Source organism: Chaetodon auriga, chromosome 11 (assembly GCF_051107435.1).
Source record: "Chaetodon auriga isolate fChaAug3 chromosome 11, fChaAug3.hap1, whole genome shotgun sequence".
Lineage (NCBI taxonomy): Eukaryota > Metazoa > Chordata > Actinopteri > Chaetodontiformes > Chaetodontidae > Chaetodon > Chaetodon auriga.
This window is the reverse complement of record NC_135084.1, coordinates 4125312-4140755: the sequence shown is the minus strand read 5'-3', so window position 1 is coordinate 4140755 and position 15444 is coordinate 4125312. Positions and strand designations below refer to the sequence as shown.

Here is a 15444-nt window from a genome sequence, read left to right as displayed (position 1 = left end):
GGACTATAGCTATGTCTCCTGCTATGGCCCTGCCTGACATCCATACAACTGCTACTAGTATTAGTCATACTTCCATTATTATTGCATCATAGCGTGTATACAATGTTATATATACCACATTAAAAGTCTATTATGAGAGCTGTCACTGTTACTGTGACTCTTGTGATTTGGCGCTATATAAATAAAATTTAATTCGACTGAATTGAATTATATTCTAGCATCTGATTTTTCCCATTGACACTGCAACTGTGACATTAGATAGATGTATCAGACGAAGGTGTGCTTTAGTGTTATTCCCACAATTACATTCTTTTCTTTTTCTTTGTGATATGAGTGACATTGGGAAGTGTGATGAAGAGTGGGGACTGCGTTGGGCAGGTTTGCCCAGGTTTTACCTACCATAGGGTACCTTCCTGGCCACTGCAGCCACGATGTGCAGTTACATTTTTCAGGAGATGCACTAAAGTGCTGCAGCAGCAGCTATGAAACACTGCTAAGGTCTGGGGCAGAAGACTTACCAGACACCCAGGATGACAGCCTGCTCCTCTGCGCTGAGGTCAGGCAGCTCATACTGATCTGGTTCCGCTAAATTGATCTTATCCAGCACAGTGTCATCATCCAGACTGTAGTCCTGCATGGAAACACACATGGAGTCAGATGTGGGCACATATGCTGCAGCTATAAACCATGGCACATGAGGACAACTATGAGCCGCCAAGTGAGACAGGATGTTTTTGTGGATTAACTATTACATATTTTTGATAAATTGGTTGCAGCCACAACCTTTAAGAGGAAAAGTACAACAAGACTGACTCCCTCACGGATGCTGCTCCTTAGTGGGGAATTTCTTGAAAATGATGGTTAGTAAATCATTCATATTTTACTTAATCTTCATTAGATGAACATTTTTTTAAAATTGTAGCCAACTGCAGGCAGCCACCTTGACAAAGAACCACTCGCTGTAGGATAACATAATTTACAAATATGTAACCCATGCAAATGCAGGTGACCATTTCATCTGAAGATACATGTCCATTTCACTAGTCTGTATGTTCTGATTTCCAGGAAGTGGTACCATAACTCAAAGTTTACTAAGCTGCTATTACACTGTGGGGATTGCAGTTACTTTGGTTTTCTAAGCAGTCGTCAGCTATATCATTAACATCTTTCACCTGTTCTGCTCAATTACTGTCAAATTAACCTAAATTAACACAGTCTAATTCGGACAACGACTTATCACATGAAGAACAGAGTTTCTAAAGTTCAAGTTTCATCCAGAAAGCTTTAGGGGGTTATTGTGAACAACCTGACATTCTGCTCTTAAACGTGTCAAAAAAAATTATGTACTTGTTGTCTGCTAGCTAAATGATGCTAGCCCTTACCATTACTGTGAATTCCTGTACAATTTGCCTAAAATTCCTATCCAAGGCATACCCAAAGTAAATTGAAAGCTGTTCTTGAAATATTTGCAGCACATGCATGATTTGGTTCTTGTCTCACTTGAAATGTAACACTTTATGTTAGTTGTAGTTTTTTCTGAAGTTTCATGCCCAGCAGTCAGTATCACTGTAAGTGCTACTGGCATTTAGGAATAGAAGTTTTTTGCAAACAGATGCCTGCAAATGACTATATCTGGGCTTTGCTAGCTAAAAGCCACAGTATGATGCCTTACCCTAGTCCAAGGATATTACATTTGTTTTCTAACAGCATGTCTAGACAGTATCCAAAAAAGGCCATTTACAATATTTGCGCTTTGCATCTGACATTTACCCATGAAAATGCCCTCTCACCAGCAGCAGCTGTTTGGGGTTCAGTGCCTTGCACAAGCACACCAAGACATGTAGGAAGGAGGAGTCAGGGATCAAACGGTCTACCCAAATGCGAGGAATTCAGAACTTTAGGCCTGAATGATGTATGATAGTCAATGGCAGTCAAGTGCATGCCTATTGTCTAATTTTGGCAAACATATATTGATGTGAAAAGAGCAAATTCATTCAAAACCCGAGGCTGTGACATTGTGGTTTGGCACCAGTAACAAGAACTCTGAAGACTTGTTTTCATTAGAATAACACAACAGTGCCAAATAGAGCCAGACCCACAGCAACTGAAATGGCCCAATTTCCCACATGGCAATGGTGTTGATTGACCAGTGATGAAGAGTTTCTTTTTTGTCCTCCTCTGCTTTCCTTGTATCCATTCTAGATAGCAAGCCAGTGAGCTCTGGTTAATGACAGCCTTTACTGAACCCATTTACTCCCCTTCCTCCAGTAATGAGGGTGTTAGTGGTCTGAGCACAGCGTAAGGAAGTGGAGCTAGGTGACAGAACCTTTGGGAGATATCAGAAAATAGAGGGCGCTGACGTCTGAAACCTGAGTACTCTAGCAACTAACCTAACAGCATCTTCAAAATTCTATGGCTAGAGTTCCTCCATTGTTATTGAGAAGGTTAGGTTTTCTGTGCTTTGCAAATTTTTTTTTTCTGTTAGCATGAAATCCCAAAAACTATTTGACCATGTCATAATCATAAAGCACTTTATGTTTTGACTCCTAACTCCTTTTTCTTCTATTCTTTAATTCAAGATACCTTTTCAAGTCCTCAACAAGTCATCCAAACTAATCAAGAGAGGTTATTTGTGACTGCCTTTAAAAACAGTGTTCAGGATCTGATGCCACAATTGGTAAGATGAACTTGATTGTCAGTGGTGGCCAAAGTATGAAGAAAACCCAGCAGGAATGATAAGGAATTCTCTCTCAGACTGTGTGGCTTATTGCCAAACTCGACAGCAGCACCCAGCAGTCTAAGGTAAATGAACCTGCTGGATAAACACTGACAAAAGATGTCAGCAGGAGAGTGATCGACTCAGCAGGTACCCAAGACAGAACCTGCACTATATGGACAAAACTCAGTTGGCACCTCACCATCACACCTATATGAGCTTTTTGGACATCCCTCTCTAAAACAACAGGCATTAATATGACATTTTGTGAGTTTTTGTGGACAGAATTTGTACCCATACAACCAAAAAGACCATTTTGAGGTCAGGCACTGAAGTTGAAGGAGAAGGCCTGGCTAACAATCAGCATTCCAGTTTTTCTCAAAGGTGTTCAGTGGGTTTGAGGTCAGGGCTTTGTGCAGGCCAGTCGAGTTCCTCCACACCAAACTTGTTTAACCATGTCTTTCAGGACCATGCTTTGTGCACAGGGGCACCGTCATGCTGGAACAGCAAAGGGCCTTCCTGAAACTGTTGCCACAAAGTTGGAAGGGCCATATTAGCTAAAATGTCTTCATATCCTGTAGCAATAAGAAGGCCCTTCACCAGAACTAAGGGCCCTTGCCCTAACAGCCCCAAACCATTACTCCTCCTCCATCAATCTTCACAACAGGCACAGTAGTATTCCAGTATTCTGGTAGATTCTGTGCAACTGCCATCCATCAAACCCAGGTTTGTCCATCAGACTGCCAGATAGTGAAGCATAGTTCATCACTCCAAAGAACATGCTTCCACTGCAGCAGGGCTGGTTGCATGAATAGGGCTTACGCTTAGCTGTTCTAAGTCTGACTGACTGTGATTGTGTCCTTTTAACTTCATTGTTGTAGAACACGTGTCGCTCACTTACTCAAGAACACAAAAAGCTTTATGTTATAATTTACTTAGGTTACTATAAAGTTCAGCTTATTATTGATTAAAAACAGAAGATTGCTTGTTGACTGAGAAATGTACATGTAATGTAATGTATAATGACATATAAATGTATTTTATATGTGTTGAACAACAAGCTGAAATTTAGCAAGATAGGGAGATTGTTAACAATGTATCCTTGCAATGCACACAACTTGGCAACAGTCATAGTCAGGTTAGCATTCACATTGCCATGCATTGCTAAGACTGGGATGTAGTTAGGACTAGGCTTAACTTTTGTTGGTGGAACAAACCTTAAGTCAATTCTAATTATTGGACTTATCAAAGACTAACTTAGGACCAGCCTCAGTAAAGACCAGTTGGTGCAACACATCCTCAGAGTCCAGTTGCAGCATGCTATGCATCACTCCAGCCGATGCTTGGCATTGAGCATTGGGATGTGAGGCTTGTGTGCAGATGCTCGGCCATGGAAACTCACTTTATCAAGCTCAGCACAGTTTGTGTGCTGATGTTGCTTTGCGAGGCAGTTTGCAACTCTGTAGTGAGTGATGTAACAAATGAATGGCAACTATTACACACTTCAGCATTCGTTGGCCATGCTCTTTGTTTGTCTATGGAGATTTAATGGGTGTGCTGGTTTTAGACTTAGATTTCAGTAGGAGTGTCCACTGACTTTTGGTTCATTTAGTGTAAATAGAGTGACTAAATGCACAGAGGGGATGAATAAGAGACTCATGAGGTATGACAGAGAAAATTAGACAATCAGTGCTGTGTGAGGGAGATTGTTTCAAGCTGTGCGTTCTTTAAAGACCTCTAAAAAGCACATTTATTCCTCTGCTCTCCCTCAAGCCAGGAGAGCAAATCAAACACTTAGACAATGGCTATCCTTGTCTTTTCTGCCGGTTGGTATTTTGGGGCAAGAGTGTGTGCAGGGCTCTAGAGTGCAACCATTTATACGTATTTTGCAACGATTTTTGGAGACAGTGAGACTAACTTTTGTAACTATGAGCACCAATGGGACTTGCAAGGAGAGTAAGAGGGACTGAGACTGTGCCTGGATGAGGATCAGAGAGGTGAACCATGGTTTATAAAAATGCAGCATGGTGAAGCTACAGCCAAATTGTTTGAATTGTCAAACAGTGTTTTTAATAATACATTTATCTGGTTTTAGGAGGTGCTACAGCGCCCTTTAAAAAGTCATGGGAAATGACTGTCTCTGAAAAACACTACTTAACTTTTCAACTTTTTCTTTTAACATAAAACAGCTCACTATTATTTCTGTAAATTGTCTATTTATTACCAAAGCATTTGTCAGTAATACAGTTAGGTTGGGAAAAAATGAATGCGTTGTGTTGCATGTTGATTGAAGTGGTGCTCACAAATGTTGTGCTGGTGTGCCTGAAATTTATTCATGTATTAACGGACTTCCTTTCCAAAGATTTAACATGTTTTGCCTGTGAATTTGCATTTATCAATATCAACTCAGCCACTTAAAGATGCCTTGTATGTTTTTTGTAAAGTATATGATAAATCAGTTTAGTTTGTTATTCTGTTCATATACTGTATTGCTACAGTGCACGACTATCAATGTGTCTGAATACTGTGCAGATATAATACATGTGTGCAGATATGTATGCATGTCCATGAGTACTTAGACATTTGCATGCATGAATGTGCATATGCATGCACAGTATGTATACGTATTGCTGTAAACAATGGGGCTCTTTCCCAACAGGTCAAATGTAGATAGAGCCCTCTAATTAAAAGAGCTGACTTTCTGCTGGGAATTATAAGGTTCTATCTTGCAAAACATGAAAAGAGGCAATTATTTTGAAGTAGTTTACCCACAGTTCGTTTACGTTAAAAACATAAAATTAGTTTTGTCTTCATTTCTATAACATACATTTCTTCTTTCCAATCTTTTTCTTACTCAAAAAAAACATTGCAGGTTCAGCATAAAGGTCAGTGCCAAATATTTTTTCCAGTACAGAGGTCAATTTCAGGTAGGGGTATGGCTGGTTATTAAACACAATATTGCAGAAACCGTTAGTTTAAGTTTCCCTTTGGGTTAAACAACAAGCAGCTACTGTAATAAATCTAACCAGGACCTTATTCCACAGAAAGTCGTGCAGGTAAAATATGAGGATTTTCTTGATATTCTCTCTCTGCAGATCAATGTGGCAGGTGAATAAAATGTGTGCTGAGTTCATTTAGCATAGGAACCATCCCAGCAAGTAAGTGTAGTAGGTGTGTATGAATGCAGTATTGGGTTTTGTATTATTTTAAAAATGTTGACTCTGACCCCACCAATTCAAATGTAGACTTTTTAATGACGTTAAAGACTAAATATTCAGAAAACTGAAAGTATTTTAGGACTTTTTAAAGAACTACAGACAATTCTTCAGCATTCATGTATGACTGTATGAATTCATGTATGAATAGTTTCATGTAGTTTTCAGCAACTGTACAGTTACTTTTGGCTTGGATATTAACTTGTCTTTTACTTATTGCAATGTGAAAAGACTAGATCCAAGAAAAATTAATGTTAACCTACTCAGTTTTGTGAATGTACTCTGTACGTGAGGATGCCTGTTTCAATACTGTGTTACAAGATGCTCTTTACTTTCATCACCAAAAAAGCCTAAATGGGTTGCCAAGCCTAAAGGGCACCAGACTTAACCTGATCAATGAACCAAATCGGTGATAATGAATCCACAATAATCAATAATAATCAATGAATATTCTGTCCCTAGTTTTAAACATGAGGAAGATGGAGGAGTGCAGTGCAAGGGGATTCCATTGGGTCAACAGTGGCAACAGGCTTCATGCATTAAGTGTCCAGAGGTGGACATCTCCCTCTGCTGATAATATTGGGTATTACAAATTATTTGCCCCGACTGTCTTCTGGGGAGCAGAAAACACCTGATCTGAAACACCTGGATCTGGGCGTTGCCATCAAATGGACGACAATGTTTAAACATATATAGTATACAGGGCAAGTGTTCATGAAACTAGAGTTTATAGTGGAATTTGTGAGATTTAAAGTCCCTTTTGAAAGAAGAGATGACATTCTTCCTCTATTCTTCTGAATTCATGACCAATCAAATGCACTACTGCTCAATTTAACATACTCGGGTTTGAAGCTATGCTGTTGTAAGCAAACTGAACTAGATATTACTGAGTCAATTTACTGACTTTGTGACCCTTCTCTACTTGTGACACTGTTACGTTTTAGCACTCGCCATTATCTGAATATGGCGAATCATTATCTGAATCAGTCAACTGAACAGTAAAAGGTTTAAACTGATAAATGAGGCATCAAAAAACACCAAGCTGGAAAGAAAACAACAGAATCTCACCTTAGGCAGGCAGGCCAGAGGTGTGGGGCTGGGGCTGGACTCACTGTCTCTCTGGCCAGGCTGGTCCTGCTTTCTCTTGACCTCAAGGATGAGCTGTGCCAAGTACTTGTGCTGGAAACGGGTCCGTTTGCCAAGAGCACCTTGATTGACCAGATACAATTAGCTGTCAAGTTCACTCCATGTATCACCAAGGCTGGATCGATATAGACTTATGAGAATCATTATCAGGTGCACCACGACAGCCTCCTCCTTGCTTATCTGTATTTTCAATAAAGCTCTCGGTCATCCTTCCAAAGCAGATGCTGCTGTACTTTACATACCAGTCATGCTGATATTCAGCCCTGACAGCTCCTGCGCCCTCTTGATATGTTCCTTGGCTGGCTGGTACTCATAGTAGGTCAGCCTCATGTAGACACACTCCAGGTGGAATTGGATGTCTAGGCTTCTCTGCTCCGACCACAGAGACTCGCATTTCAGCACTGTGAAAGAGAACAGAGAAGAACTCTAACAGCTTCGTCACTACCCACAGTTCAGCCTTCAGAGTCAAGCGTGTGATCAACAAGCTTGTTGTCCAGGTGAACCACATCTGAGGTTTTCACTATTATCAGTATGAAACAGCAAGTCACACGACTGCCTCTCAGCTTTTCAGCTCTTTCACTTGTTCTGTGAAAGCCCTTGACCGTCGAGACACGAATTCACTTTAACTCCTGAACACCATCTCTGCCAGTTACTGTGTGTGACAGATATGACATACAAACATACTCCCGAAAATAGTTCTCAGTATGTTGCAGCAAATTCTCATTGGTGTAATGGAGTCAATTCATAACTTCCTCCTTTTTGTTTTTTTTAATTCCATCTCTGCAAAAAATAAGTCTTTCAAAAACAGACATCTGTCTTTCTTTCTGTAAACACTAAGGAAAGCTTTGCACTGAAACAGTGTGTATGAATTCACACAATGCAGTCATGTTGAGGTCCTGTGCATGGTTTCCACACACAACTTGTTGAAAATGGAAGCTGTAAAACACTTGTATTGAATATGCAGACAGGTGAAACCCATAGCTGCTGGAACATTGGGCTACATGAAAGAGCCACTCGTACAGATTTCTTCTAAAGTTGCACAAACAAATGATTTAAGAGAACCACAATCATGGCTGCCAATTTACTGAGAGGTCGAGACTTTACTATTTTATCATCATATTTCGACACAGCAACGAATCAGAGTTGGAATTCTCTCATTCCAACAGCTGCCTCAGGACCTCAGCAGGTCTCTGCTGGTGGTAACAGAAAATGATACTGTGCAGTGTGAAATCAACTCCTGCAGGCTATAATAACCTCTTGTCTAATATGTCCATGACCGTCACATCGGGACCCCCACCCTCCCAAAACAAACAAAATATTTTATTTATGTTATGTTGTGCATTCTTCATGTTCAGACATTTAAAGGGATCTTTATTTTGAAAGTATGGGTGTGTTTCCGCTCATTCTCTCTGATGTTTCTGCCACCTTAAACCAGAGCAGACAGATGATGCAAATTCAAAGATTATTGCTTTAAGGTTCAGACCTGTCAACCTTTCCATTTTTTCAGGGATTGTCAAGTGCTTTACCCTCCTCTCCTGCTGTCCTCCCATTGAACTATTTCTCCGTAAATTTAATATTTCTTAACTTTCTAAACAAAAAAAAGAAAAGAAAAAAATGTTGGCTGTAATGTTAACAGGAGGCCTAACTGCTGAGCCTTCCAATAACACAGGTGGCATTACCTGTAGTATCTAGTAGAGAAGTCATTCACAGCACCCACCAATAAAACAAAAAGGAGAAGATTGATGAAGGTGAGAGGGATGAAGGGTCTGCCAAAAAGGCAAAAAGTTTGTGCAAATTATCTCACCACATCTGGAGGCTAAGTACAGGTACAGCAACGTCAGTCAAAGTCATGCTTTTTGGAAAATATAACACACATTTTAGTGGAGCACACAGAGAGAAAAGAGACAAATCTACCAAGCACAAGCGAGTCCGAGGCTCAGAAACATGCTCCACCAATGACTGTTTTTATACGATCTCTGCCATCATCACCCTCTGCTACTAATTGTGTCTCTTGCCAACAGCTTCTCTCAAAATCACGACAGAAGCACGATGTGTCAGTGATGTGTCCATATCCTTCAAGTAAACACAACTATGTCCTTAATATTCATAATACACAATGAAAGCACTTGATGATGATGATGATGATGATGATTAAAGACAATAGCGCAGTTGAGTCCCCTCGCCCTTTGCCTCACAATGGTTTGACAGATTCATTGTTAGTGGCTGATCCTCCAACTAATTCAAACAAAGGATATGTAAGAAATTGCCGGGGGCTGGACCCGATCCTAACCGACACTGGGTGAGAGGCGAGATACACCCTGGACTGGTCACCAGTTCATCACACGGATGACACATATATACACAAAATAGAACGTAGATCAAGACCATATAGAGACCCAACAATTCCCACATGAGCAGGCAGAGAGAGCGAGAGAGAGCTATGACAGTAAAACAGTAACAGTTATAATAATAGAAATATGACTAATAATAAAATATCATATGATAGTGTAAGTATACGGTGTGTGTATGATAATATAAGATGGTACATGGATGTGTTTAGACTGTGGGAGGCAGCTGGAGCACCCAGAGGAAACCCACACAGACAGAGAGGTCTAACCACTGCACCACGATGCTGCTCCATTTCTTTACTTCTCCCACTCAATACAATAAAATACATTTATAATAGTCACCAGTCTCCATTTTTTCTGCATTGAATTACAGGTCGCTCTTTATGTTAGCTTTTATTTAGCTGACATTTGCTATGAGCCACAGTAACATCAACCAGTGTTTACAGCTGTATGAATTTGAGTCAACATGTTCCTTAGCTGGCAGGGTGACAGTTAGCAGAGACACAGCACTACTTTTGGTGTCCCCCTCAGGAACTGCTCTTGAGAAAATTTCATGTAATTGTCTCCGCAAAGTGGAAAGCAGATTTTCGCCCCTGATATACAGCATGGCAGCACCTGGGAGATGAAGGGCTGGGCGGACGTGGAGACACAGAGTGTGTGTGTGGGCTGACTGGCTCTACTGGCAACTTTGAATATGTTTACTCTTACTGTCATTATCTCATTTGCTCTTCACTTAAAGGGAGACATTATAGAGGAAAACACTGTTTTTTAATGTACTGGTCAATTTTGAGGTTTTTGACTACTTTGCCTCTGTAACTTGTCTACTTTCAGACTAGAGCACATTGTGTCAAACTCAAGGCCTGCGGGCCAAAACTGCATGATAATATCTAATTATGATTAGAGCTGGCCCGCCAGTATATTGCATACACCACTACTACTACAAGTCCCACAATGCGCTGCCAGTGCGTCGGCACGTCAATCAAAGGCCCGTGAGCGCGAGTCCCTGCCCCACTCGTTCATCAGCAGCCTGATGGAGCTCGTTACCTGTGGTCAACTTTCAGCTACCCTCTCCCTGAAAAATGACTAAACGGAAGGTGGACTTTGAAAACAGGGGTTTTCAAGGCAGGTGGGAGGCAGAGTATGTGTTCACGAATATGAAAGACAAAGCTGTTTGTCTTCTGTTCAGAGACAGTGTGGCTGTCATGAAAGAGTATAACATAAGAAGACGCTATGAAACGAAACACCATGACAGGTAAACTAGTCTGGAAAAGCTGCATAAAGAGCCAGAAGAAATGAATGCAACTGATATTTCTTGTATTTAATGTTTAATGTTGTTGTTTATAGATAAAAATGGTCTCATAAGCTGTGTTAGTTCCAGGTTCAAGTATCCGGCTGAGACTAGTGCGCATCAGAGAGCAGCACACTCAGGTTTAAGATATGTTGACTTTTTGCACTCTTTGGGCCTTTCTGGTTTTTGTTTGAAGGAAATGATTTTTTGGCTGTTGTTGGCCTGTGGGAAAATGTATTCATTTGAAATTACTATGGAAAGCTGCAGATAAAGCCATAAGAAATGATTACAACTGATTTTTCATTTATTTAATGATTAATGTTGTTTTATAGGCAGTAACTTACAGGCTGTGTTAGTTCCAGGTTCAATATGTGCAATAAGGTCATTTCAACCACTTTTCTATAAACATTGAACCAGTCCGGCCCTCGACTTGGAACATTTTTTTAATTTTGACTCACTGTGTATTTGAGTTTGACACCCCTGGACAAGAGGAAAGAAAACATCCAAAACAATTAGGTATATATTTTAGTTTAGGTTTCTGCTCTGGACATTTGATTGAGGAGTCGGTTCATAATAAGAATTTAAACAGATAAGAACCAATTAGAAGCTTCCAGCTGCCATTCAACACCTTTTCATTTACAAGTTGTTGATAATTTCTAACTTTGTTCTTAAGTGGACTATCTTCAAACACAGCTGTAGTCGGGACTAGTCAAGTCAACTTGTTTATGGAGCATGTTTAAGACAACAAATGTTGACCAGAGTGCTTTATAGAGGTGTGATAATTACAATCAGATTAAAAAAAAACAAAACAGATTTAATCAAACCTGGTAATTAAGCAGCTTATGAATGCAGCATAAACATGAAGTAGAGTTCTGAGAAGAACATTAACTTTCAGGAGCAGTAACATGGACAGACATCCAAGCTGTCCGCTAAGCACCATCCATGTGAAACGAGTACAGCTGCAGTCTTCACAGTTCCAGTCCAAAGAAGCGAAGCCTGGAGGTGACACATTAAAAAGACAAACAGAGCACGGAGGTGATGGTGAGGGAGAGTGAAAGCTTGGGCTCTCAGCTGCCTCTCTGAACTGCGTGGCTCCTTGTCTTTCTTTTAATCTGATGTGATTATTAATTCGGCCTTGATGAAGACCCTGTCACGGAGGCGCACAGATTATCCTCAGCTGAGACCAGCAGGAGAAAAGAAGCAGAGAGGAGGTGTATAATTCATGACAAGAAATCTTATACTTTCATTCCTATTCAACATTAATGAAGCGACACCGAGGCTGAGGCGCCCAGAGCGAGCGAGGGGAGAGAGGAGATTTACATGCAACACGTCTGCGTCACCTTTAGCACCGGCACTTTCACACTGCAGGAAAATGACTCTCTGGTGGTTGTGTGAGCTGTCGAGTGGAAGGAGTGGAAGGGTAGGAGAACCCACAAAAAAAGCCACATTTTACAATTATTTAAAGTCTTAAAGGAGAAGTTTGTCTTTTGGATAACTAATATTTTACCTATTAATCCAGCATTAGACAAATGTGGAGAGGTTTTCTTTATTTTTGTGTGCAACACTGTCAGCCATGGCTCCAAGGATGGTGATGCCGGTCACCAGTTTGGTCCAGAAAGAAATACCTCAACAACAGTTAGATGGACTACCATGAGGTTCTGTACACAGATTCATGTTCCCCAGAGGTTGGATCCCAATGACTTTCATCACCCCCTGACTTTTCCTCTAGTGCCGTCGTGAGTTTGACATTTGTCATTCTGAGTGAAATGTCTCAACTGCTGTATGATGGATTATCATGAAATTTGGTCCATACATTCATTGGACTGTCATTAAATGTTATTTATCCATGGTGCCTATAGGACGAATCGTGATAACTTTATAGCACCATCTTCAGATCAAACTCAGTCCAAGACTAATGACTGCCCCATCAGCCTCAGCCCTGCCCTGTGTTTGGTGGCAACATCTTAAACTTAAATGGTGAACATGGTACACATTATATGTGCTGAACATCAACATGCTAGCATTGTCACTGGGAGCATGTTAGCATTTAGCTTCAAGCACTGGTGTGTACAGCCTGACAGAGCTGTTAGCACGGCTGTAGACTCAAGGTTTTTTTAATTTTTTACATGATGTTGAAAGCCACTGGTGTTCATGTACATTGATGTTCAATAACATTGACTAACGAATGCAGCTGAGAGCTCAGCTGGCAGCGCTCCCTGCTCCTGATGATGGTTTTAGAGCAAAATCAAAAGCTTGAAAAAGCAAATATGCCCCTGTCATTTTTTGGAATAATTTTCTTAATTGTGTATTGATAGTCATATAGTCCTATGCACCACTTCCTGCAGTTTTTTTTTTCTTTTTTTAAAGATTTACATCTTCATTACGAACCAGTGGACGACAGACCAGGTACTGAAGTCAGAAAGTAACGAGAAACGGACTAACACATTGTTACTTTTGGTCTTTTTGATCATTAGAAAAGAGAATAACATCAGTATTTCCTTTCAATGTAAAATAAGCAACTTGAAATATGTAAAGTATTATGTGAAGCTTTGCATCATTCATCCATCTTTAAAGATATTTAAAAGGTGTGTTCTTCTACCTCGATCCAACAAATATTGAGTATTGAGCTCTGCTCTGCCAGTCACAACGGACAAACTGATTCTTTGAAAACCTTTGAACAGCATGCAGTCACATAACAAAGCATTCATGAGTTTATTCCACTCTGGCTGATTAAACTATCCTTCCAATGCTGGAGAGAATTAGATTCAACCATTGTGACGACTGAAATAAAGAAGCACGATGTTGCAGCGTGATTTTCTGACTACCCACAGCTAATTAAAACTGTCAGTTAATGAGCAGCACAAGTAAAAAGAGATCAGGAAATTAATTCTGCAACAATTTCCCTACTGACCACCATCTCACACCCAAACAAGACTAAACCAGAGCAAACATCACGGCAGCACGTACCCAGAGCTGTGACGCATGGGGGGAAAACAAATCTGCATGCTTTTCACAGCATCCCCCTCACCTCTCACCTCACGTCACTCGTAAAAGGATTGCATGGCAAACTGCTCCTCTGGAATATGGATTGGGCTGTTTTGTAGCCTGCACATACCGCTGACCCTTCACACTCCGTCAACCATCACACAACAGACCGCACTCCGGCAAACACACCCTCTGCCATCACACAATAAAAACCAGCAAACAACGCTCCACAGATGAGGAAAAAAGTACTACTTCGACTAATTAAACACACATCTTAAATGTCCTCTGATAACAACCCACCTAGTTGGTTCCAGAGGTAAAAAAGGAAACTAGCTTTGCTTTATGAAGAGGAAAGCAAATTCACATTATCTCTAAACCAATTAATCACACACCATTATTCCAATGAAAAGAAACAAAAGCCTCAGAACTCATTTCATTTCCTCCTTGCCCTGCGGCCCAAAGCCACAGTTCAGCATCACAGGGAGAGTGAAGTGCTGCTGTGTGAAACCAGTGTCTACATGCTTCATACAAGAGCACACATGAGATCTGTGGAAATGTTTGTCATAAAACAGAAGCCACATCTGTCTTTCCAACCAAAATGTGTAGCCCACAGCTGAAATGAAGGCTAATAAACTCACCAAATGGGTAACCACTAAGTAGTGTAATTCACTTCATTTAAATGAAATCTCAGTGAAGTTCCCCTTGAATTCAAGCACAGTAACAACAATAGATTTGTGTCTCTCAAACACAAACGGGCAATACAGACCCCTCATTTATTTGAATGGTGCCAGTCTGGCGGCACGCCAGGAGTGTAAGCAGAGGCTCCAGCAGAATCACACATGGTCACCCAGTGAAAAAGCCGAAGCAGGCTTGACTTCTTCCACAGCACTGCATGACATCATCCAGCCAGGCGCTGCCTTGACCAATTAAATATGTGCAAACATACAGTCCTTATAAATGTCTATGGAACATGAACACATTATCTTAACTGCTTACCTCGTGATCATTGTCATGTAAGATGGTGCACTTGGCCGCTATCGGAATATTGAAATTGTCATCATCAGCAATGAAATTCATGGATCTATACTCAAACTGGACTGCCTGGTTTGCATTGTATTTTGATCCCTGCAGCAACAAGCCCCTACAACGCCCACAAAGCCCCCATTCACAAATGTGAACTCAAACCGTAGAGCTGCAACTCTCAGCGTTCACTGTAAATGGAAGCTACAAATATCATGGAGCCTCCCCTGCGATTCAACACTCAAAGCTCCCTGCAGCACCAAACTGAGAAGTTGAGTCCGATTTAACTTAAGGTTTCTCTGATGGGTGAGACCAACAACCCAAAGATAACTAATCAAGCTGTTTTGATTTCCTGGGAAACAGAAGAGCAGCCACCGGCAGGTGAGTCAACTCTGTAAAAACACATCAAACAGATGTGGTCAAAGCAGATCTGAGCAGCTTCCCAATTCAGTATCAGATGACTTTAATGGGCTACCAGAGCTATGCGTGGCAGCGCATTGCTCCGGCATTGTAAGTACTGCACTGCACAACAGCACAGCGGTAACAGGAGAAATGAGTGTCCAACCAGAGCTGGGCACATTTTTGCTGACAACAATAACAATGATTTCATTCAGCCAAAAGCAGCCAGCTGTTTATTGTGCATGGACAACAACCAGTTAAAGCTCCAGTCCTGTTGAGCAACACGGAAAAAAACATTTGTTTATCATTTCTGGCCAAGTGAGTGTT

At 40.9% G+C, this 15444-nt stretch overlaps 1 protein-coding gene across 1 annotated transcript in view; it reads right to left on the bottom strand.

The window, feature by feature from the left end:
* ttc27 (tetratricopeptide repeat domain 27) overlaps nt 1–15444 on the bottom strand; it is an 88491-nt gene that overhangs the window by 49692 nt on the left and 23355 nt on the right. The window contains exons 6-8 of the mRNA XM_076742240.1: nt 7320–7478; nt 7000–7139; nt 519–631 (exon numbers count right to left, since the gene is read on the bottom strand). Of these exons, the coding sequence (XP_076598355.1) occupies nt 519–631; nt 7000–7139; nt 7320–7478 (412 nt within the window). The remainder of the gene's footprint in view (nt 1–518; nt 632–6999; nt 7140–7319; nt 7479–15444) is intronic.